The 24502-nt window shown below is 45.7% G+C and overlaps 1 protein-coding gene across 4 annotated transcripts; it reads left to right on the forward strand.

Moving 5' to 3' along the window:
- Positions 1 to 13161: 13161 nt before the first annotated feature.
- LOC129329989 (zinc finger protein 883-like) lies at positions 13162 to 23907 on the forward strand. 4 transcript variants are annotated; one of them, XM_054979792.1, is made up of 5 exons: positions 13162 to 13244; positions 15873 to 15933; positions 16928 to 17054; positions 17908 to 17985; positions 19888 to 23907. In XM_054979792.1, the coding sequence occupies exons 2-5, from the start codon at positions 15874 to 15876 to the stop codon at positions 21738 to 21740; spliced, it is 2118 nt and encodes a 705-aa protein (XP_054835767.1). In that variant the 5' UTR covers positions 13162 to 13244; position 15873; the 3' UTR covers positions 21741 to 23907. The 4 variants fall into 4 exon arrangements, with proteins under 4 accessions (XP_054835767.1, XP_054835769.1, XP_054835765.1 ...); XM_054979794.1 differs by lacking the exon at positions 13162 to 13244 and adding an exon at positions 13616 to 13690; XM_054979790.1 differs by lacking the exon at positions 13162 to 13244 and having other exon boundaries at positions 13619 to 15933.
- The last annotated feature ends 595 nt before the right edge of the window (positions 23908 to 24502 follow it).

Raw genomic sequence — 24502 nt, forward strand, 5'->3', positions numbered from 1 at the left:
ATAGTCAAAAAAGAAAATTTCCAACACCTTCTCCTCAAAAAGGGAGTAAAATCCCTATTCTGGACAACTAATTAAGAACAACAAAAAAGAATTAAGCTTAATGTGGGAATGTGTTTTTGAGTTTAGTCAACAGTTGAGGTGGAAATTCTCTGCACGTTAATGTTCATCTTATTTTTCCAGGTGGGGGGAGCCTAGGGTGGTTTCTTCAGTGTGGCTCCTGTTGGGTTGATAGTTCCAAAGGGTTGGTTTTTTACCAAATAGCTAGTGTGTGCAGTAACACACTAGTCCAAGTGAACTATAACTGTTTTTTTTTCCTTATAAAAATTTCTACAGTTTTATAGCTTTGAGCTGTTACTAATAAGATTTGGGGGAGGGAAGAGGGGTATACTGTTATAGGGTTAAGGGGAATTGTATTGTGGAGGGTCTTGTTACTATAAAAGTTAATTAGTTTAAGTAGTGATCTTTAATTTTTTTTTTTACATTTGCTAGAACTCAGCCTCTAAAGTGCACCAGTGTAAAAATATTTTATTTTATAGCTGCAAATTAAAATATTGCTTATTGTATATCTAAGCTGCTAGCTTAGTGTTCTTTGGCTTCTGTTGAGTTAGTTTTTAAGGGTTGGGTTTTTTTTTTCTCTCTCAACAAATAGCTAGTGCGTGAAGTAACACACTAGTCCACGTGATTTATAATTGTCTTTTTATTTTTTCTTACTCAAGTTTTTATAGCTTCATATTTTTATATTTTTAATGCTCTGTTACTAATAAGAACTGGGGGAGGGAAAGGGAAATAGTATTAACGGATTATATAAAAGTGATTTTTGTTTTTTATAAAAGTTAATTAGTTTAAATAGTGTTTTTATAGATTCCTTTCTACAACGCTTGATAGAGCTTAGTTGTTTGTTTTTTGAGATTTAAAATGTATTAGAGCAAAAATACTTAATTCTACTGTCACAAATCAAAATATTGCTTACTGCAATCTTTGTATCTAAGCTTACTAGCTTAGTATTTTTAGTACTGCTTTAATTTTAATTTTGGCAAAGAAACATAAAAAAGAGGGGGGGAAGAAAAGAGGAGGAAAAAAGAGAAGATTAGCTATTTCTAAGTTGAAGAAGTGTTTAATTTTTGGTCGTTAATAAGTATCTGATAAGTTATTTGAGAACTATTTTTTCTTATAACAAACAAAAATAGATATGGCAGACCATCTCAAAGTTATTTCCTTTAATGTACGTGGCCTTGGAAATCCGATTAAGAGAAAACGAATTATTTCTGAATTATCTAAAACAGGTTCAGACATTATTTTACTACAAGAAACTCATTTTGATTCTAAACATACAAAAAACTTGAAGTCTAATCGTTATCATTTACAATACCATGCAGTTGGGACTTCCAAAGCAAGAGGGGTGTCTATCCTTATTTCAAAAACTTTACCATTTCAACTTAATGACTTAATTAGAGACTCTAAGGGCAGGTTTCTATTCATTAAGGGTACAATTGAAAACCAGCTATACACCTTTGGTTCTATATATGCACCTAACCAGGACCAACTAACATTTATAAAAAATTCTTTAGACAAATTTACACAATTTAGTGAAGGCATTCAGATTTTAGGGGGAGATTTAAATTATATAATAAATTATAAACTAGATAGATCTAGACCCAAACAGAAGACATCTAAATATAAGAATGACTACTCCGGTCTAGCATGCCTTTTAGAGAACAATAACCTGGTTGATATTTGGAGGTATCAACACAAAAATGAAAAAGATTTTACCTATTTTTCTTCAAAATACAACATTTACACTAGAATTGATTATTTATTAGTTTCTGATTCAATTACAGACAATATAGTCAGCTCTGAATTAGGTAATATTACCTTGTCAGATCATGCATGGGTCAAATGTTCATTACAAATCAGTCCAAATTTTTTCAAACCAAAATTTTGGTCATTCAATAAGTCCTTAATTACCAATCAAACAACAGTCACAGAAATTAACAAGATTATAGAATTAGCTATCATTGATAATAAAACAGAAAACATTTCACCAAGCATACTTTGGGATACAGTGAAAGTTGTTACAAGGGGACATTTAATATCTCTTTCAGCACATATTAATAAACAAAGAAATATCCTTAAACAGGAACTCCAAGAGAATATAAAAATGTTAGAAGCTACCCATAAAAGAACATGCAGTAAAAAAATTTATAAAAAATTACTATCTCAACGTAAATTACTTGAATCATTAGATATCAATAAAATCCAAAAAAAGCTACAATACATTAAAATAAATTACTGGTTCAATTCACCCAAATTTTCTAGACTTTTGTCCCACAAGATCAAAGACAAAGAGACACAAAGGTGCATTAAGAAAATAATCGACACTAAGGGAGTAGCTCACACCACAACAAAAGAGATTTTGAATGTTTTTGAGGATTACTATACTCAGTTATATACATCCAAAAAACCAAATCAGAAGTCTATTTTGCAATTTTTACAGTCACTAGCAAATTTAAAAAAACTGGACACTAAGCATCAATCTCTTTTAGATAGCCCAATTACTCAACAGGAAATATCAGAAGCAATAAAATCATTGCCAAATAATAAATCGCCAGGTCCTGATGGATTTCCATCAGAATATTACAAAAAATTTATCATGCTTATAAGCAAACCTTTAACTGAAGTTTGTAATGAAGTTTTAGAATGTGGTAAGATGCCTCCTTCTTGGACAAATGCTTCAATTACTGTAATACCAAAACAGGGCAGAGATGTTACCAACCCGGGGTCTTATAGACCCATATCCCTTTTAAACCAAGATTATAAAATCTTCACTATGGTTCTAACTAAAAGGATAAATTCATTCATTTCCCACTATATTCACCAGGACCAATCTGGTTTTATTCCATCTAGAGACCTGACTAACAATATTTACAAAACTCTAAACTTAATCTCATACTGCCAAACAAATAATATAGAGTCTGCTTTTATTTCTCTCGACATTGAAAAAGCTTTTGATTCCATTGAGATCCAATATCTTAAATCAGTGTTAAAACATATGTGTTTTGGTGATAAATTTCTAAGAATGATAGGCACGATTTACTCACAAAATACAGCTCAAATTAAAATCAATGGTTTTTTTTCAAATAAAATTGCCATTCAGAGAGGTACGAGACAAGGTTGCCCACTTTCCCCCATTTTATTTATTTTGGCTATGGAACCCTTAGCAGAGACTGTTAGGAATGACACCCAAATACAAGGGATTACCACCAAAATTTACAACTTTAAATTAAGCCTTTTTGCTGATGACCTATTGCTCTATTTGGTAAATCCAATTAAATCGATTATTCCCCTACAGGAGACACTAACAAAATTCAGTAATATTTCAGGGTTAACAATTAACCAAATGAAATCTCAATTGCTCCCAGTCTATATTCAAAAAGATTCAATTACCCATCTAAAAAAAATCTGTAATTATCGTTGGGTCTCTAAATACATAAAATATTTGGGCATTAATATCTCTACAGATTTGAAGCAACTGTTTAAACTAAACCATAATGCAGTTATAGAACAAATAAAATTGAACTTAGGCAAATGGAACAAATTAAATCTCTCTTGGTTTGAAAGGTATCATATAATTAAAACATTTATTCTGCCAAAACTTTTATTTCTTATGAGAGCAATTCCACTCAAGATCCCGCAGAAAACGATGAAAAATTGGCAAAGTTTGTTAAATAAATTTTTATGGAACTATAAAAAACAGAGAATTGCTTTTACCACACTCCGACTGAAATATGGGAAAGGGGGTTTTAATTACCCAGACCTTAACACATACCAAGTAGCTACCAGGTTATTGAATGTAGTCCAGATTTTACGAACCCCAACTTCTTTGAATTGGGTTACAACGATACATCCTAATTATGCACCTCTTGTAATACAGAATTTAATATGGAATGTTAAAAATGATCATTTATGCAAATTGATAAATAATCCTTTTTTAGTGGATATACTGAGCATATGGTCTCAATACAAAAAAAAGATTTTGCCAAAATTATCCCGGTTTTCATCCTTTTTAGGACAAACATGGTTTCCCCCAGGCCAATCTAATTCTTTTATGTCTTTCTGGCAACAACAGAATTTAACTCGTTTAATTGATATATCCACAAGTACAGGTTTTTTAGGTAAACAAGACTTAGAACATAAATTACAACAAAAAATGCAATGGTTTACTTATCTTCAACTTTCTCACATGATGTATCAAATTGGAATTAAACAAATCCTTAGTAACCCTATGACAGAATTTGAACAGCTCTTAAATCAAACAGATTGGACACAAAAAGGTTTGATATCCAAACTTTATAATTTGCTTCTTAATACCTTTGAATTAAAACCTCAGAAATATCAGCTAGACTGGCAAACCGATTGTGGATCTGTAATTCCCCCAGCCCAATGGGAAAAAATTTGGTCTTCTAATATAAGAGATTCTCGCATAATAAACAACAGAATTCAAGCTTATAAAATTATCCACAGATGTTATTTAACACCAAAGAGACTCTCATTATTTTCACAAACTCAGTCACCTTATTGTTGGAAAAGATGTAATTTGATAGGTTCTTTCAATCATTGCTGGTGGAATTGTCCCCTAGTTAAAAACTATTGGATAGAGATTTTAAAGAATATAAAAGAAATAACAGGTTATGAAATACCCTTTGATATTAAGCTAATTTTTCTAAATCAATGGGACAACATAGATATCCCAAGCATTAGGAAAGAATTAATTAATGACCTCCTAATGGTCGGAAAATCCCTTTTGGCAGCTAACTGGAAGTCCCCCAAGATCCCATCTATCGACAGTTGGTTTTCCAGAGTCTGGGATTATTATATCCAAGAGAAAGTTTATGATTCTATTTATATATCTCAGCATTTTCCAAAAGAAACTGATTTTATGACAAAATGGCTCCCTTTCTTTGACTACTTATTAACCAATGATATACACCCTCCAAAGCACTTATTGTTTGTCTCATGGTGTTTCTGAGCAATATGTTTGGTTTCATACAAACTGTAAAGAACCTCCCTCTCTGCTTAGGTATATTGCAATTCTCTAAGCAAATTTTCTTTTTCCTTTGTTAATATTATATTTGAAAACTGGTAGTATATTATAAGCTATCTGTTTTTTCTTGTATTATAGTTGACTTTAATATTGTGTAATTTGTTTTCCTGTTTACGCATTGTATGTTGTTTTTTTAAAGTTAATAAAAAGTTTATTTAAAAAAAAAAAAAAAAAAAAGAAACCCACACAAAAGTATCACGTAATTATTTTCTTTAATGTGCAAGGTCATAATAAATGCACGAGACAGAATGTGAGGATAAAACACAAACAAACCTATAGCTTTGTAAGTTCTAACTATATATACCAGTATTTCAGCAGAAAGTGAATCAAAGGGTTGTCAAAGGTGCAGGAGGCATGAACTCTAATCAAGAGGCAAAACGGTTAGGCTTCTCAGCAGAACAAACGGGTCACCTGAGCTTCCATCCAGTCAGAGCCACAACTGAGACCTCAGAAAGATCTCTTGAAGAGACCTAGGCTAGGTAGATGGGGAGTCCTTGCTGGCTAATGGGTTTTTATGCCGTTTTGGTGCCTCCGTGGTGTGGGCCCTACAACCAATCAGGCAGCAAAATGCTGGTGTCACTCTCAGTAGGTGACTGCATGCGAAAAGGGCCAAGGCTGCAGTCCTTGACACCCGCGCTCAGCCTTGCAGGTGCAAATTAGTTCCAGGGATCAAGAATGTTAATTGGCTCAAGACTGTACATGGAGGCTCGCTCTCGAACAGCAGAACACTTCTTCTCATCTACAAGGTCAGAGTGAACTGCGCCTTTGGAGACAGTCTTCTCTCAAGCAGCTGCTAGCAAGAAAAGGGGGCCGGGTTGGGCTAAAGGGATTGTTCTAGCAAGACTTCCAAACCAGTTTCAGGAGACGTGGCCTCGGCACAAATTAGTTAAAGACAGTTATCTTGACAGGAGGGATAAGCACTTGGCCTGCCTAGGGAGTAAGGTTGCCAGCCTCCAGGTGGGGCCTGGAGATCTCCTGGAACTCCAGCGGATCTTCAGACGAGAGAGATCAGAGCTCCTGGAGAAAATGACTGCTTTGGAAGGTGAACTCTATGCACAGAGTTGCCAGGCCATGTGCACACGCTCCTGGCCTCTGTGCAATGATGTCACTCCAGGAAATGATGTCATCACACTGGCCAAGGGAGTTCTCCTGTGCTTCATGCAGGGCGGATTCTTTAGGAGCCAGTCTGTTTGGGGCCAAAATCAGCCCCAGGCAAAGCACAGGAGCACTCCTGTGGCAATGATGTCAGACCCAGAAGTGATGCTGTTGTGCCCCATTAGGATCAGGGCCGTTTCCACACTACTCACCTTCATCCGGAACACTGTGGAACGTTGCGGAAAAAATGCAGATAGTGTCTTCTTGCGCGAGTTTTGCGTGACATCGTGAGAAGACGCTATCTTCCGCGGGTTTTTTGTGACATTCTGCAGTGTTCCGGATGAAGGTGAGTAGTGTGGAAACAGCCCATGTCTGCTGTGCACTTGCCCAGGTTGCCTGCCAGTGGCGGACAATCACTGGGTGGCTTGCCACCTCCCACTAATTGTGATGGGTGGTCACGGGGGAATCCTACCGACTGCCAGCAATTGACGGGCACAGGGGCAAACCACCAGGAATTTGCCTGCTCCCTGCAGGCACCTGGGAACCCTCCCTAATCATTATATCCTACTGAGGTCCCTCCTGCCGCAGTTGCCCAGCAAACACCGCAGTACTCAGGCCTAGAAGCTCCACTCTGTAAGAACCCTGGCACTGGCCGCAGCTCCCTGCAGAAGGTTGCTGCCTCCTTGTGGTCCAGCACAGCTTCTGGTTGTCTAGGGATCTTCACAGAGACAAGGGGAAGGAACTGGGGTTTCCCACAATTCCCTCAGTCCCATAGGCTTGAATTGTCCAGCACCTGGTCCCCCGTCCCTCACGCCGTGCCCTCAGCTTTGGCCCAGAGGCCCCGTTCTTCCGCCATGGCAAAGCTGTTCTGTGTCTTCCTCCCACGAGGAGCCGTGAGGGAAGGTGGCCGGCAACCATTTGGATTTCTATGCAAGGGTCCAGCAGAGGCAATTGAGTCGGGGAGATGGAGGTGTGAGGAGAACTCAGCACTGTTCCTTTCCTCAGGTTTCAAAGCAGGACAAAGTAAAGAGTTAGATAGAATCACAGCGTTGGAAAGGGCCATACAGACCATCTAGTCCAACCCCCTGCCCAGTGCAGGATCAGCCTAAAGCATCTCTGACAAGTATTCATCCAGCCTCTTCTTGAAAACTGCCAGTGAAGGGGAGCTCACCACCTCCCTAGGCAGCTGATTCCACTTTTAAACTACTCTGACTGTGAAAAAGTTTTTCCTAATATCTAGCCGGTACCTTTCTGCATGTAGTTTTAGCCCATTGCTTCGGGTCCTACCCTCTGCTGCCAACTGGAACAGCTCCTTGCCATCCTCCAAATGACAGCCTTTCAAATATTTAAAGAGAGCAATCATGTCCCCCCCTCAACCTCCTCTTCTCCAAACTAAACATTCCCAAGGCCCTCAGCCTTTCCTCATAGGGCTCAGTCTCCAGACCCCTGATCATTCTTGTCGTTCTCCTCTGCACCCTCTCGATTTTGTCCACTTCCTTTTTGAAGTGAGGCCTCCAGATCTGCACACAATACTCCAGGTGTGGCCTGACGAAGGCAGTATAGAGAGGGGCTATGACCTCCTGCGATTTTGACGCAATGGCCCCTTTGATACAACCCAAAATTGAATTAGCCTTTTTTGCCACCGCATCACACTGACTGCTCATATTTAGTTTATAGTCCACTCTTACCCCAAGATCCCTTGCCCAGAAGTGTATCCCCCATCCAGTATTTGTGCTTCCCATTTTTGTGGCCCAGATGTAATACTGTGCACTTGTCTTTGTTGAATTGCATCCTATTCACAGCTGCCCACTTCTCCAGAGTATTCAGGTCTTGTTGAATTTTAATTCTATCTTCTTGGGTGTTTGCTACTCCTCCCAATTTGGTATCATCAGCAAATTTAATGAGCAGCCCTTCCACTCCTTCATCCAGATCATTGATAAAAATATTGAAAAGTACTGGGCCCAAAACCGAGCCCTGTGGCACCCCACTGGACACCTCCCTCCAATCTGATGAAATGCCGTTGACCACCACTCTTTGAGTGCGGTCCTCCAACCAGTTCCCTATCCACCAAACTGTCCTATAGTCTACTCCACAGTCTTCCAGTTTGCCCATCAGAATGTCATGGGGAACTTTATCAAAAGCTTTACTGAAATCCAGATAAATCACATCAACAGAGTTCCCCCGATCCAGTAAGCTGGTCACTTGATCAAAGAAGGAAACTAGGTTGGTCTGGCAAGATCTGTTAGGAACAAAACCATGCTGACTTCCCCGGACCACTGAGTGGTCCTTCAGATGCTTGTAGATTGATCCCTTTAAAATCTGTTCTAATATCTTCCCAGCAACAGAAGTCAGACTGACTGGCCTGTAGTTTCCCGGGTCATCCTTCTTCCTTTTCTTAAAGATTGGGATAACATTTGCTCTTCTCCAATCTTGTGGCACATCCCCAGTCCTCCAGGAGGCCTTGAAGATGATGGACAGGGGTTCTGCAAGTTCTCTGGAAAGTTCTTTCAGCACTCTTGGGTGCACCCCATCCGGCCCAGGGGATTTGTATTCATCCAATGCAGCCAGATGCCTCTCCACAACCTCTCTGTCAATGTCAATTAGCCACTCAGGTGAGTGGCTAATTGGTGAGAGATCAGGGCATCTGTTTTCTGCTCTGACTATCTCTTTGCTATGTAGATTGCTATTCTCAGGATTTTCTCCTCCTGACTAGACATGGGCACGGACAGCAATATGAACGGAAAAAAACCATGAACAGCCCGTTCGCATCTGTTCGTGAACGGGGGGCATTCATGAGTCCCCATTCCAAATGAATAGGTGGTCGTCGTAAGCCTGGTTCGTTGAGTTTGGCTGCTGTTCGGGAAGCCAGACACTCAGGCGCCTTCAATCAATTCCCCTGGCAACAGCAGGGACTGAACTCCCTCTGAACTCCTTCTGGCTTTCCTTCTGGCTTTACCCTTCAGCTTCCAGCAGACAGTCCAGTTTTTGCCACTCAGAAGAGAAATAGACAGCAAAGGGGGGGGACCCATGGATCATACCTTTCCCAGATGACAATCTCTCTGAAACTTGGGGGGTCTTCAGAGGACAGTGAAGACTATGTCCCCTGCCAATTTGGTGGGTATTGGACATTGGGAAGGTCAGTTTTGTAACCCCTCAAAGTAGCTTCCAACAGGCAATCCAGTTTTTGCCACTGTGAAGAGAAAATGACAGCAAAGGGGGCGGTGCTGGCTCTCCCTGTGCGAGAGGGATGGAGAGAATCTCTCCATCTTGCTCGCACCAGGAAGAAGCAGCCCCACGGCGCCAGCTCTGCCTGCTGTCAGAGGGACAAGGAGATTTTCCTCGTCTCTCTGACAGCGGGCAGAAGCGGCCCCATGGCAGCACCAGCTCTGCTCGCTGTCAGAGGGACCAGGGGTGTCTTTCCTCGTCCCTCTAACAGCGAGCAGAAGCAGCCCCATGGCGGCACTGGCTCTGCCCCTATCAGAGGAACAAGGCATTCTCCTTGTCCCTCTGACAGTGAGCAGAAGCGGCCTGTGGCACCCGACAGCAGCAGCCCGGCGGTGCTGGGGTGGGGCAGGGGGTTGTGGGGTGTTTAAAGGGCCCTGTCCCTTGCACGTGGCAGGAAAGGGTCCTTTAAACTATCCGCTGGCAGGCGGCAAGGGGGAATCCCCCCCTGCCACCTGCCAGCTGATAGTTTAAAGGGATCTTTAAAGGGCCACGAACACAAACACCGAACATGTTCGTTAAGGGGACATGTTCTGTTCTGTTCATTGTTCATTGTTCATGGATGGCAACGAACAACGAAGAGGGTGTTTGAAATTTTTTTCCCGTTCGTGCCCATGTCTACTCCTGACTTCCTCCTTCTCACCTCTTCTCTTCCTGGCTTTGTTCCAGGCACCATCTCTCCTTCTCCTCCTTCATCTTGCAACCATGCCTACAGGACTTGTCCTGGCATCCATGCCCATCCTTAGACTAGATAGGTAGACAGGATCTGCCTCTCCTCCTTTTCTGTCAGAGTATGGAGTTCCTACAATTTATTTATTTATTTATTTATTCAATTTATATACCGCCCATCCCAGGGGCTCTGGGCGGTGAACAGTTAAAATTGATAAAAACAAAAACTAAAATCAATATACAAATAATAAAACAAATTAACAAGGTGCAGTGGTGGGGAGAACCTTCCCCACCCCAAAGGTGGGAGGCCGATATGGCACCGCCCCCTTCAATCACCAAACGCCTGGCGGAACAACTCTGTCTTACAGGCCCGGCGGAACGATAATATGTCCTGCTGGGCCCGGGTTTCCATTGACAGAGCGTTCCACCAGGCTGGGGCCAGGACTGAAAAAGCCCTGGCCCTGGTTGAAGCGAGGCGGGCTTCCTTAGGGCCGGGGACCACAAGTAAATATTTATTCGCTGATCGGAGCGATCTCCGGGGAACGTACAGGGAGAGGCGGTCCCGAAGATATGCTGGTCCCAACCCACTCAGGGCTTTAAATAAAGAACTCTTAATTCCTTTTCTAAGTATAAGCAAATGTGGACTTTATTTTCTCTCCTGCACACACACCATCCAGCAGAACCAGCTCACCACCACCTATAATCACACTTTCACTGCAAACAACAGACTCTGCTAACAGCCCGACTATGGATTGCTTTAATTAGGTTTCTGGGGCCAATGTACGATTTTATTTATCAGAAGGAGGAGGGAAGTGGCGTGGGTTGGGTTCAAGCTTGAGGACTGGAAAACAGGGAAGGGCCCAGAGTGGACTGGGATGGGAAGATGCCCTTAGGAAAACAGTCCTGGAAAATCTCCCACTGTCTCAAAGGAGGGAGGGATGGAGGGAGAGGCAGCCACAGGATCTTACCCAGCCCTAGTCTGACATGCTAAGCACTACTATACCACACTTTCCCTCACTTAATACACACAAATTGATGCAATGTTTTCTGGGTTTTGAATTGCTGGGCTGCAGATAGAAATTCAACAGCAAAAGCCAAAACAGGTTTTCTTTATAGTGCATTTTTATACATTCTGAAAAGCAAAACCATTGTGTTACTTAAACTAGCAACAGAGCCTTTTTTTTTTAAAAGGTAGGCCCTAGAAAACCGTGGAACGCTGGGCTTCCCATGGCAGCAGCTCCCTCCAGAAGCTGCATTGGTCAGGACACATTTTTTATCCTGCTGCTCCTGCACAGGTTCACCAGGATAAAAATGCGTCGTTGGGAACACGGTTTCCCTTGTATATAGAAAGATGTTCCACAAGCTTTGCCACAGCTGCTGGTTCAGCTGGCCTCCCACCCCTAGCTTTATTGGACCTTTGGGGGGTGGGTATAGCACAGCACCAACATCTGTGCAGAAATCTCTGCATGAAAGAGTGTTCCATTTTGAATCTTCAAGTGGTACAGTCCAGATCCAGGATTACTGTATCTGTGAGATCTAGACTGGAGAGTCCTGTGGAACTCTGAAAGCCTAACAAAACTATTGTAGCTTTGAAGATACACGTCTATATTTTTAAAAATCTAGTATGTCTAACATAATCTACTGTGCAATCCTATGCAGTTACTTTCAGTCTAAGGCCATTGAAATCAATGAAATAATTAGAAATGAGTAAATCTACATAGGATTACACTGATAGTCTAGCAAATTATATTTTATACAGTAGAAAACGGGCATAATAAGAGAAACAATCCATCCAAAGCTAAGCATTTTAAAATTGCTCTAAAAGGGGAACAGCATATGCTTGATTCTCCCACTAAAACCACTGGGAGAATGATCACGGAATGCTGACCATGTTTATTTGGAAGTAATCGTCAGTGGGCTCAGTGACACTTACTTGTGTGTAAATGCTCACAGTCTTGCAGCCTTAAAGCACTTTATAGAAATTCAGCGCCTGCAGTCACCAGGTCTGTGCAAAGATGACAAGGCAAGGCAGGCAGCCCACCCATATGCCACCCTACAAGTGACGCCTGACACAGGTCGGACACTTGTCAGCTTTCCTCAAGGTTTGATGGGAAATGTAGGCTTCCTGGTCTTACAGCTTGGCTCTCCATGTAGTTGAAGTTTACAGACCGGCAGTCTATGGGAGGGAGAACATGCCGTCGGGAGGGGGGTGCAGGCCAGGGGCCCCCCTTCCCCTCCACTGGGTGTGTGTATGTGTGTGTGTGAGGGAGTTCCTCTAAACTTCAATTACATGGGGAGCCAAGCTGCAAGATCAGGACGCCTACATTTCCCATCAAAACTTGAGGGAAGCGGACACGTGTCCAACCTGTGTCAGGCGTCACTTGCGGCTTGGTTCAGAGGGGCTCACTGTCCCCAAACACCCCAGCCTTTCCCCCTGCCATGGCCCTTGCAGGATCCCCCCTTTGTCACCTATCAGTAGAAGGTTCACCATCCACCTACTGTAGGCTTCCCATTCTCCCGGTCGGGGCAGGGGCTGCTGACCCGGCTTTCCTGCTGCTGCTCAGCTGCCCGATGAAGAGGAGGGATGTGTGGAAACGGCAGGAATGGGGGAGAACGCGGACAGCGTCTGCACGCGCCTACGCCCTTCCTCCGGGGGGGGGGGGTGGTCCCTGCGTTGCCAAAGAATGCTCCGGCATGATTTGGGGGACCTCGAGGGGTTAACCGGAGAGGGTCCGCCAGGGACGCAGCCACAGCACTTCTGGGCGCCCCGAGGTTGACACCCGGCGTCGCGGGCAATGCAACGCCCTCCCCGTAAAGCCCTCCGTAACCCGCGCGGCTTGCAGGGCGCCCGGCAGCCCGCAGCGGCTCTCCTTTCCCCGCCGCCTTCTGTCGGGCCGGGAGGATTCCTCGCCCAGCCGGGCAGCCGCCAGAGGGGCGCGCCGCACTCGGCCAGCTCCTTCGCCCGCAAACGGAGCGCAGCGCGCCGAGGCTCCGGCGGGCCTGGCAAGGGTTAAGCCGAGGCCGCGGCCCCCGCGCCGCCTAGAGAGGCAGGAAACTCGGCGGGGCGGGCGAGGGCCGCGGGTGCTCGCCGGGCGCCCGGCCGGCTCCGCCCAGGCCCTGCGGGAGAAGGAGGGAGGGCCGCCGGCCGGCCGGCCGCGTGAGTGTCCGGGCCCGCCCTCCGCTGCGCCGGGGCGTCCTTCGGGGGCGGGAGGCGCGGGGGCCTGAGCGGGGCGAGGCGCTTCCCTGGGGCGGAGCGGGCGCCTCTCTTCGCCTCGGGCAGCAGCACTGGGGCGGCGCGGGAGGGAAGGGCGAGAGGCGCGCAGCGGGGGCCGCTCGGGGAGGTCGCCCGGAGCTGCTGCGCTCGTCTCCGCCCGAAGCGGGGCTGGGGCTGGGCCTGAGCGAGCGGCCCTCGGCCCCTGCCGCCGCTCCAGCCCCCCGGGGGGACGCCTGGCCTGCGCTGGCGGCGGGGGGGGGGCGCTCCCCGGCCCAGTGCCGCCCGGCCCGCCGCCCGAAGCCTGGCGTGGGCGTTGCTGCTCCGTGGTGCCTCGTCGAGGCGTGCGAGGAGCGAAGGCGGCCGCCGGCCGGCCTGCCGGAGCACCGGCCGTAGGTTTCAGTGGCAAAGGGGCGGAGGAGTGCGGGGCAGGCTGGGCTCCCCCGGCCCGGCCTTCCGCTTGGCGGTCGGTGTGCCTGTTCGGTGCCATCCCGTCGCTGCCAGCCCTCCCCAACGCCCCATCGCAGCTGCCTTGCCCGGATCCTGCAGGCTGGAGCCGGGGCTTCCCTTGTCGAGTCACCCCATCTCTTTGGGCGTCTTCCTCCTTCCTGCCGCCTTCCACTTTCCCTTGCGTTATTGGCTTTTCCAAGGAGTTTTGTCTCCTTGTAATGCGACCAAAGTAGGATAGCCTCAAGTTTGGGCACTTTAGCTTCTAGGGAGAGTTCTCTTTATTTGTCTGTTGGGCCATCCATCGGATCCACAAAACTCCCCTCCAGCACCACATTTCAAATGAATCCATTTTCTTCCTGTCAGCTTTCTTCACTGTCCAACTTTCACATCCATACATAGTAACTGGGAATACCATATCGTGGATTATCTTGGTGTTAGTCCCCAGAGAGGCATCCCTATGAATCTTTTCGAGTTCCCTCACAGCTGCTCTTCCAAGTTTCAGTCTTCTGATTTCTTCATTGCAGCCTCCCTTTTGGTTGGTGATTGACCCAAGGAATAGAAAATCTTTTAACAGCTTCAATTCCTTCATTGTCAGCCTTATAACTGTGTAATTCTTCAGTAGCCATAATTTTTGCTTGCTTGATGTTCAGCTGTAATTCTGGTTTAGCACTTTTTCCTTCAACTTTCATCATTAGTCATTTCAGGTCATTATTTTCTGCCAGTAATGTGGCGTCATCTGCATGTCTCAAATTGTTAATGTTCCTTCCGCCAATCTTCACTTTCTTCTAAATCTAATCCATTTTTTCTTATGATATGTTCTGCATATAGGCTGAACAGATAGGGAGATCGGATACATCCTTGTCCAACACCTTTGCCAATTGGAAACCATTCTGTTTCCCCATATTATGTCCTAACAGTAGCCTCTTGCCCAAAGTACAGGTTCCACATCAAAACAATCAGATGTTGTGGCACACCCATTCTTTTAACTCCATCCATAGCTTCTCATGATCTACACAGTCAAAAGTTTTGCTGTAACCTATAAAACACTGGCTGATTTTCTTCGGAAATTCCCTGGTAATCTCCATTAAGCCATTGTAAATTTGCAGCATGATCACTAGTATCTCTTCCTTTTCTGAATCCAGCCTGAACATCTGGCGTATCTCATTCTGTATATGGTAAGAGTCTTTGTTATAGAATTTTGAGCATCACTTTGCTTGCATGGGAAATTAATGCATTTGTCCGATAGTTGCTGCAGTCTTTGGCATCTCCTTTTTTTGGAATTGGAATGTAGACTGTGCTGTGCGTTTCCAGTCTGTGGACCATTGATTTGCTTTCCATATTTGTTGACAGATTCTTGTTAAGGTTTTGATGGACTCAGTTTCTGTTGCTTGAACTCTCTCTATTGATATCCCGTCTCCTTCAGCTGCCTTGCTGAGAGTGTAGCTTTCACTTCACTTTCTAAAATTTCAGGTTCTTTGTCAAAAGAGTCTTCTTTGTAGGAATCTGTATTCTTCCATTTCTTCTTTATAACTCTCAGCGTATTGTTTCCATCTTTATTTTGTCCTGATCAGATACTGTATTTCCATGTTGATCTTTCAGCATCCTTACCCATTGTTTGAATTTCCCCTTGTAACTCCCATTGAAAGTGAATTCTGGCAAGTCCATCTTCCATTGTTCCCTTCTCCATGAGTAAATTTCTGTGAAGTTCAGGAGAGAGGCAGGGACTTAAAAAAACCAACAACCTAAAATGCATCAGGAAAAATGATCATGAACTGATTGTGGGAGCTGGTCCCCCACACACACACACATGTGTGTGTTTGTATAAAGCATCTGACACACAAAAGGCTTTACAGTTTTAGTTTGAAAAGTAAATCTGGTGGTCAGAGGGAGGGTTAGGGGAGAGAGGTGGGAGCAGGGCAAGGAGGGGAAGGCCTGCCCCTCCCAGAAGCCGAGTGGCACAAGGCAGGAGTGGAAGAAAAGGAGTCAGGGGATTTGTGGTGGCTCCTGCCCTTTGAGCATTTCTAGGTCACAACCCAGACCTTGAAGCAGCTGCAGCCGCTTTTTACAGAAAGGAGGAAATACATAATACAGTCGCAGGCTAATGTCTTCCTGTCACTCTCACAGAATGACATCTCTGTCACATTTTTGCCATGGGATGGAGACAGCAGCAGTGCAGACCGCACAGGTGAGTAAAGGGTCAGGATGGGGGGAAAGACCTTGAGAGCCTCTTCCTTTGTTCTGGGGCTTGAAGGGCTCACCCCATCAACCAGGGACCTGCTTTGTTTTCAGTTCTGAAAGAGATCAAAGCCACCCATGCCAAATGCTTGCAGAGTCCACTGATTCACATGGCTGTGGACTGGGACTCGGGTCAGTTGACCCTTGGAATGGATGTTGTGATTAGACTTTGGTTACATATGGCGGAATGTTCCCTTAAGAATGCCCCTGGTTTGGATCGCACCTTGGCGTTGTCTGATAGCAATGACAGGAGCAAGAGCTGGTTGCTCCCCGGCTGTTTTCTGGAGGATGCCCTGGCCCCTCCCAGTCACGCTTGTTCCCTTACCTGCTGGCATCACTGAACAGGAGCATGGGAGGAAGTAAGGCAGACATAGCCAGGCCTCACAGCCGCCCAGGATTGTAAGTGCAGAAGATGGCGGCAGTAGTAGCATAATATGCACATAGGAAGGGGTTTTGCTGTGAATGCTAGAACATGGGCGGTATACAGCTCCATACTGCTTTGCCGCTTAATAAGGGGGTGGTGGAGGTGTGCCCTTTGCCCAGTGCTTTCCGAATGGCTCCTGGAGTCGGCCGTACACCACCCAGCACAAAATCCAGCCTCTCTTCACTTCCCTGGATTGGCTACTGGACACATCTGCCCTTTGCCAGTGTGCAGGCAGAGCTCTGTCCTGGGCATTGAGGCAGCCTCAGTGAGCAGCCTGAGCCACAGAGCATCGTTTGGCTCCATCTCAGGACTGATGGGGAAGCAGTCCCTTTCCTGGGCTTAGGGGGGATCTGCCCCTTGGGTCCTATTCTGAAAGACTCCCCTTGGAGAGGGAGCTGTGCTCTTGTGCTGCTCCAGATGTTTTTAAAAGAAAAAATAGGGAGACACCCCCAAAAGGGTCACATACTGAGGAGGCAGGTAGAAACTATATATATATATATAATTTTTTTTTCCATTTCAGACTTCAGTGAGTTTCCAGGACGTGGCCGTGTATTTCTCCAAAGAAGAGTGGACTCTGCTGGATCCAGTCCAGAGGTCTCTGTACAGGGAGGTCATGCTGGAAAATTATGGAAACGTGGCCTCTCTGGGTAAGGCCCCCCCCTCTCCTTGGTTAATTAAGGTGGGCCTTGCTATGTCCACAGGAACTTAAGACTCCTCCTAGTTCATGTCATAGAGTACAGCATCCTTTTCCAGCAGCGGGCTTTCAGGAAGCCTGCTAGCAAGGCAGGAAGACGACCATCCACAGGTAGACCATCTGTGAACATGGAATAATAACAGTAATAACTTCTGATTTATATACCGCCCTTCAGGACAACTTAACACCCACTCAGAGCAGTTTACAAAGTATGTCATTATTATCCCCACAACAAAACACCCTGTGAGGTGGGTGGGGCTGAGAGAGCTTTAGGAGAGCTGTGACTGACCCAAGGTCACCCATCTGGCTTCAAGCGGAGGAGTGGGGAATCAAACCCGCCTCTCCAGATTAGAGTCCCACTGCTCTTAACCACTACACCATAGTCAGTTATCATAGTCAATAGCTATTAATAGACTTACCCATGTGAATTTGTCCGGTTCATTTTCCCCCCATGTAATCTGTGAGCGCTGCCCCATCTTGTGGAACCGTGTTCCATAGAATGCCTCCTCCCCCCTATTTTTTCTCTGCTCAGATAGCCAGGATCTGTCTGCAAAAAAGGCGCTATCTTGGAGGGAGGAGGAAGGGGCTCTCAGGTGGCGCACCACCGTTTTTCCAATTGGAATGTTTCAGGCCCAGTGGAATTACCCTGAAAAATCCCACGGGGATGTACTCCAGGTGGCTTTGCCTTGAAGGCTGCAGACCTGTGTGCCTAAGTAAAAAGAGAGAGAGAGAAAGGGGCTGCTTGGTAATGCACTAATATTTTTTACAGTAGCTAAAGTAACTTGTCTTGTTTGTTTCCTCCAAAGAAGGAATTGCATTTCCCAAACCTGATCTCATTGCTTGGCTGGAAGAAGAAGATCCTTTTTTCCAAGACCCTGATGAAGGTATTTGCTTCTGTGGGCGCGGAACCCCCCTTTGTTGACTAGAAACAAAGCTTTGTGTGAGGGAAGTAACAGTTCAGGGGTGTTTTCATCTTCTCTGGGCCATACTGACCTGTCATCCCAGTAAATTTCTTTTGTGGGTCATGCTGCCTCCTCAGGCCTCTTGGATATTCTGTGGTGTCTCTTTCCCTGAAGAGGCCTTTCCTTCGGGGTTCCTTTTTTCCTGTTTTGCTGTAACTGAGATGCAGTCTTGGGGTTCTGTCCACCCCAAAGAAGACAGGATGCTGTGAGAAGAGACAGAGGCTTTGCAAGCAGGATGGCCTTGTGTCAGAACTGGTTATGATATTAATGCTTTGTGTTGATATAGCACTTGAGAGCAGAGTGCCCGGGATGCCTTCTGTCTTTGATCCTCCCAACAACCGTCTACATTTGGCTGATATTATCTTTATTTCGCAATTTTGGAGGGGACAGGTGAAGGGAGGTTATTCAAGTTAAGGCCACCTTAATTTCAGATTCAAAGGGGACACATCTTCCTAACCATGATATCTGTGTAATTATTCTCTCATTTTTTTTATACTACCCTTTCTACAAGGATCTTAGTGCAAAATCTGTCTTCTCCCCTCCTGGACTTTCTTCTGCCTAGCTAATGGAATGTGGAGTGCAGGGGTCACCAGGATACTGCTAACAGCCAGGACTTTTTTTCAGCTGGAATGCGGGGGAACAGAGTTCTGGAACCTCTTGAAAATGGTCACATGGGCTGGTGGCCCCGCCCCCTGATCTCCAGACAGAGGGGAGTTTAGATTGCCCTCCGCACCGCTTGGCGGCGCGGAGGGCAATCTCAACTCCCCTCTGTCTGGAGATCAGGGGGCGGGGCCACCAGCCCATGTGACCATTTTCTCTGAGGGCAACCCACTGAGTTCCACCACCTCTTTTCCCAGAAAAAAAGCCCTGTTAACAGCTATTTGAGGCCAGGCCATTTGAGTCGCATTAAGTGATAATCTGTGACTTCGGACACATTCTGGAGAGATGGATTGCAAATAATCTATTTCCCCCCTCTCTCTCTCTCCCTCCCTCTCTCTCATACTGCTTTATAACTTTTTAAGCAGACTACTAAAATATAAAAACTAGACCACATTTTAACAGTTCTGAAAATCAATCACAAGCACATAAATTTTTGCATCTGAAAGAGTGATGAGTCTACTATTGTCTTCTCATAAAGGAGGTGATACCTTCATAAAAAATTCCTAGCCCCAGAAAAATAGCTGCGTTCAAAAGTCACATGATATAGAAAGTCCACACTATCTATACCATAGTTGCATATTATTAATAATCTCTGTAATATTCATAGATGTATCATAGGAATGGAGTTAGCGCAGTGTAGGTCCAGGTTCCCTGTTTCTTGTGCGATGTTGAGCCAGTCATTTGCTCCCGGCCCAAGCTGCCTCACAGGGTTGTTGTGAAAATAAAGTGGAGGAGGGGGGAGCCACTCCCTTAATCCTGAGCTTGGAGGAAAGGCAGGATAAAATCAAATGGACAGGCAGGTTTTAAACATTGGTCAGAAAAGTGTGGAGTGCTAATGAGATTCAAGAGAATGAACTCGATTCCGTGACGTTCTCGCTGAGCCCTTGGTTGAAAAAGGAATGAAATCACTGTTGGGCCAGCCTTGTTATTTCGACCAGACGTGCAGGCTCACCGTATAAGAGTATGTTCCACTCTGGCAGAAGCGGCTCACTTCCAGGGATAGCTAATCAGACTTTTCCCCCCTAACCAAATTAGAAATCACATTAGAGTGGGTTAAGGAATTATGTTTGGACTGATTCTCTGCTTCATTGAGATAGAGATTTCTCTTTAAACGGATACTTGGTTTCTCCCTTGTAATCCAGCCAGCCTTCTTTTTCATTCCAGCTGTTGGTGGGCAAGGTGGTAAGAACGGCAGGGATCTTTGTGAAGTATCATCAGAAAAAGCTGAGCATGAAGAAAAGGATGGTAATTTTGGAAATGAAGAAGGATCTGAGGAGCAGGCTGGAGAGGAAGCAGAGAGCTGGATGGCTACGCCTGTTGTTTATCAGAGGGATGGCTTCCATGAAACTCTGGTTCATCAAGAGTATCACACTGGGAAAGGAGACTATCAGTGCCCGTCCTGTGGGAAAATATTCAGTTGTAAATCAAAGTTGGATACACATTCCCGAACCCACACAGGCGAGAAACCCTATGACTGTTTGGTGTGCGGAAAGAGTTTTAGTCGGGCTGCAAACCTTACAGTGCATCAGAGAATTCACACAGGGGAGAAACCATATAAATGCTTGGAGTGTGGAAAGACCTTCACTCAAAGCACAGGCCTTGCTTCCCATCAAAGGATGCACACAGGGGAGAAGCCCTTCCAGTGCTTGCAGTGTGGGAAGCGATTCCGTCACAACACACACCTCACTTCACATCAAAGACTCCACACAGGGGAGAAACCATACAAATGCCTGGAGTGTGGAAAGAGCTTCCGCCTGAGCACAAGCCGTAGCTCACATCAAAGAATTCACACTGGGAAACGACCTTATCAGTGCTTGGAGTGTGGAAAGAGCTTTACTCTCAGTGCATACCTGACAGAGCACCAGAGAATCCACACAGGGGAGAAACCGTATCAGTGTTCGGAATGCGGAAAGAGCTTCAGTCGCACCACAAGCCTTATTTCCCATCAACGAATCCACACAGGGGAGAAACCCTATCAGTGCTTGGAGTGTGGAAAAAGCTTCCGTTTGAGCACATGTCTTGTTAGACATCAAAGAATGCACTCTGGAGAGAAACCTTACAAATGCCTGGAGTGTGGCAAGAGTTTCAGTCACAGTACACGTCTTACTTCCCATCAAAGAATCCATACAGGGGAGAGGCCATATAAATGTTTGGAGTGTGGAAAGAGCTTCTGCCACAGTACTAGCCTGAGTGCACATCGGAAACTCCATGCAAGGAAGGAGCCATTTACCTGCTTGGAGTGTGGAAAGAGTTTCTGCCACAGCACAACCCTTAGTGCACATCGAAAACTTCATACAAGAACAGAGCCCTTTACATGTCTGGTTTGTGGAAAGACCTTCCGTCACAGCACCAGCCTGAGTGCGCATCGAAAAGTTCACACACAAAAAGGACTCTATAAGTGTTTGGACTGTGGAAAGAGCTTCCTTGAGAGTACACAGCTCAGTCCAGATCTAAGAAATCACCTGGGGGATGCACCTTCTCAATGCTCAGAATGTAGAAAGAGCTTCAGCCAGGTTTCCACTGCTCAGGCTTCTCCTCCCAGTGCCAGCAAACCAGGTGGAGTTACAGGAGTCCAATCCAGGGGGGAATTGGGACCGATGGAAGAGGGGGCTTTAGATCTGGGTTTGAGGAACTTCCCCCTTGATGAAGGGGACACCCTGGAACCCAAGGAGCAAGCTGATCTTGCTCTGATGTTCCCAACTGCCCTAGGTTCACCTGATGTTGACAGCCGAGTGGGCTGTTTGGTGACCAAGGGGCAGCTGGAGGCGACACCGCGATCTCTTCCTTCTGCCCTTCCCTCTGAGCTCAAACCCACCAGTTCCAGTGGGAGGCAGGGGGAGAAACGGCGCAGGTCTGCTGTGTGGGAGCACTTCCACCTGAAGGAGGACCCTCGGTTAGTGGAGTGCCTTCTCTGTGGGAAGGAAGTCAGTCGGGGGAAGGTGATTGGGCACCTCACAAATTCCGGCATGCTGAACCACCTCCGGACCCACCATGACTCTGCCCTGGTTCATGCCTAGGCAGGCAAGGTGGGGTTCTCTGCTGCTGAGTCTGCTCAGGATTGATTCCGCTGCAAAAAGAAGAAGGAGGCACTGGGGGCTTCAGCTGAATCTCAGCATTGCTGCTCTTGAACCACAGCAAACGGCGATGGAGGAGATGGGGAGGCACTGCCAAAGGAAGCCCTCGGAAGGTGGGATGGCTAATAGGCCTGTGCTCTGCAGCCAGCCCTTCAAAACGGTAACACAGTTTATCAAGATCCAAATGTAGCAGAACAAGGTGCTGTCTCTGTACTGGGCCAGCCGGATCTGAGTGGCATGTTGTGTATTTCAGCTGGAGCAACCAGCGTGTGCAGGACCCCTTTCCCAGCTTGCTCATCAGCAGCAGATGGAAGATGCAGGACGGAGCAGTGGGTGTTGGTCAGGTAGTGGCAGGGACACACACACACACACACCCTGGCATCGCTCTGTGCCCAGGTACTGAAGGAACACTCGCATTTTGTTCTGCTGGCCAGCAACAATAGTGGGGAGAGTGTGCAGTGTAGGGGAGAAGGATCATCTGTCACCAAGGGCCACGTGGTGCCAGCTGATGGGAGCAAGACAGAGAAGGATGAGAAGTTTGTGGGCATCACTGCATTGTTCTCTTCTCCTTGAGAGAGGACGTGAGGGAAAGGGTGAAATGGGATTAAGGGATACAGTGGAGATTCACCTTTTGGGGGAGGCCCAGAGAGCAATCCTAAGCAAGTCTGCTCTCAAGTTTGCTCAAAGGGGCTTATCCCTGGGAAAATCTACTTAGGATTGCCCTGAAAATGCCTCCCTCTGCCTACTTTGTAATGTCGCCTGCCTTCCGGAGATTCCAAATGTTTGCCTCTGCCCAGTCTGGCATGCAAGAATCCCCCTGGGGTACAAATACTGCCCTCCCCTCCACATTTCATGGTCATTATATAGATGGCTTTCTCTATATAAAACAAAAAACTAGAACTCTTATTTTAATTGTCCGTAAAATGAGTTATTTCTTCCAGCTATCTTAATTATCGTTTGACTGAGCAGTTTGCATTTTGTAATATAACCAGTAGCCCTAATCCAGATCTCTGTATGATACATCCATCTAGTTTTATCCCAGTCTTCCTCTAAGGGTCTCAGGGTGAAATACATGGTTCTCCCCGTTTATTTGATCCTCACACCCTCCCTGGGAGGTAGGCAAGGCTAAGACAGGTCCTGACCATCATGGCTGAGTGGAGACTTAAAGCTGGGCCTCTGCATTCTAACCATACCAGCATTCAAGCTGTGACATGCCCAGCTAGCTGGCTTTGGATAAAAGCAAAGACAAGATCCAGAACTGTGTTTCCTCTTGAAGCCAGTGGGAATGCAAATGAATACAGTAAAGAAAAATGTGAAGAAGCAAAAGTGAAAAAAGCTTCTGAAAAGTGAAGAGCAATGGCAAAATTGCAACCCCCAGGGAGGGACTGGTGTCTTTGTGCTAGAGCATTTGCTTTGTATGCCGAAGTTCAATCCTCAGCATCTCCAGTGAAAAGGATCAGGTTGCAGGTGATCTCGAGCTGAGAACTTGGAGAGCTGTTGCCAGTCTTGATGGACCAACGGTATGATTTGGTAGAAGACAGCTCGATGTGTGTTCACATCCCAGGCAGAAGCTGAGCTTCACATTAAAGAACCCATATAGGAGAGAGCAACGCTCTGGTGATGGTAAAAACTTGAGTAGAACATCAGCTCTCGTGAGTCATCAGCGAATTTGCATCGTGGAGAAGACGCTCAGTGGCCAAGCACATCTCCAAGAACGGCCAGTCCCCCCCCCACACCATCCCAGCTGTTTGGTGCCTTTAGATTTACTTAATTAAGGGGCATTTTAGTGTACAGCTCAATGTCTAGGGTTTGGCGGGTGGAGGAGAATGGTGTGTCTGTCACTATTATGTTTTAATGTACTCTGGTTGATACAAGCATTGAAACTGTTTTCAGTTCTTTTTTGAACATAACAGGCTGCCTCAAAAGTCTGTGTTTGCTAGAAGGTGGGGTAGAATTTTGAAATCAAATAAGTATTAGTAATTAGAGATCACAGCAATTGTTCTGATTACCAGTGAGAGAGCCTGATAAATGCTAGATTTATCCTATAAACACTTTCTGGAGTGTTTGTGTCCTAATTACACTTGTGTAAATAAAACTGAACTTGCTTCCATTTTCTGCCTGAAGTTATAGTAAGGAAGTTCGGTCCTGCTTCAGTAATTTTCAACAGAAGTTTTAGGTTTCAGACAAAGACGATTGTGAGGGAATCCTGCTAAAAGAAGTTATGCAAGGAGTCCTAAAACCTTTGCCTGTGAGGAAAGTTTCAAAGCATCATTACTGCAAAGGGCTGGACTTGTGTTTATGTTTATTATGAGATTTATATCTCACCCTCACCACATGCAGGCTCGGGGCGGCTCACAACAATCATTTATATACAGATTTAAAATACATATTAAAACAGACAAAACCAATAAATAAATACACATAAATAAATAGACATCAGTATGTATCTCAGAGGCTATATTAAACTCATAAAGTGCAGACAATAGAAGATGAAAATGATCAGTCCAGGCAGTGCGGTGGGGGCAGTGCCAGCCGGGGGGGGGGCCTGTCAGGCCTCAACCACAGGCCCAGCAGAACATCTCAGTCTTGAACCAATTGGCGGTTATATTCCCCCGTGGCAATATTTAACTTCTGGAAATATTTCTGAGAGTTTTTTCTCTCACAAACTTACTGCCCCCCCCTCCAACTGTATATATTAAGTTCTG

The sequence above is a fragment of the Eublepharis macularius genome, chromosome 5, assembly GCF_028583425.1.
Source record: "Eublepharis macularius isolate TG4126 chromosome 5, MPM_Emac_v1.0, whole genome shotgun sequence".
Classification (NCBI taxonomy): domain Eukaryota; kingdom Metazoa; phylum Chordata; class Lepidosauria; order Squamata; family Eublepharidae; genus Eublepharis; species Eublepharis macularius.

Excerpts from the sequence above, each read along its gene's own strand:
- LOC129329989 (XM_054979790.1), top strand. The coding sequence starts at position 15,850 with ATGTCTTCCTGTCACTCTCACAGAATGACATCTCTGTCACATTTTTGC. Across the intron at positions 15,934-16,927 it reads CAGCAGTGCAGACCGCACAG|ACTTCAGTGAGTTTCCAGGA; the intron begins GTGAGTAAAGGG and ends TTTCCATTTCAG. Across the intron at positions 17,986-19,887 it reads TTTCCAAGACCCTGATGAAG|CTGTTGGTGGGCAAGGTGGT; the intron begins GTATTTGCTTCT and ends TTTTCATTCCAG.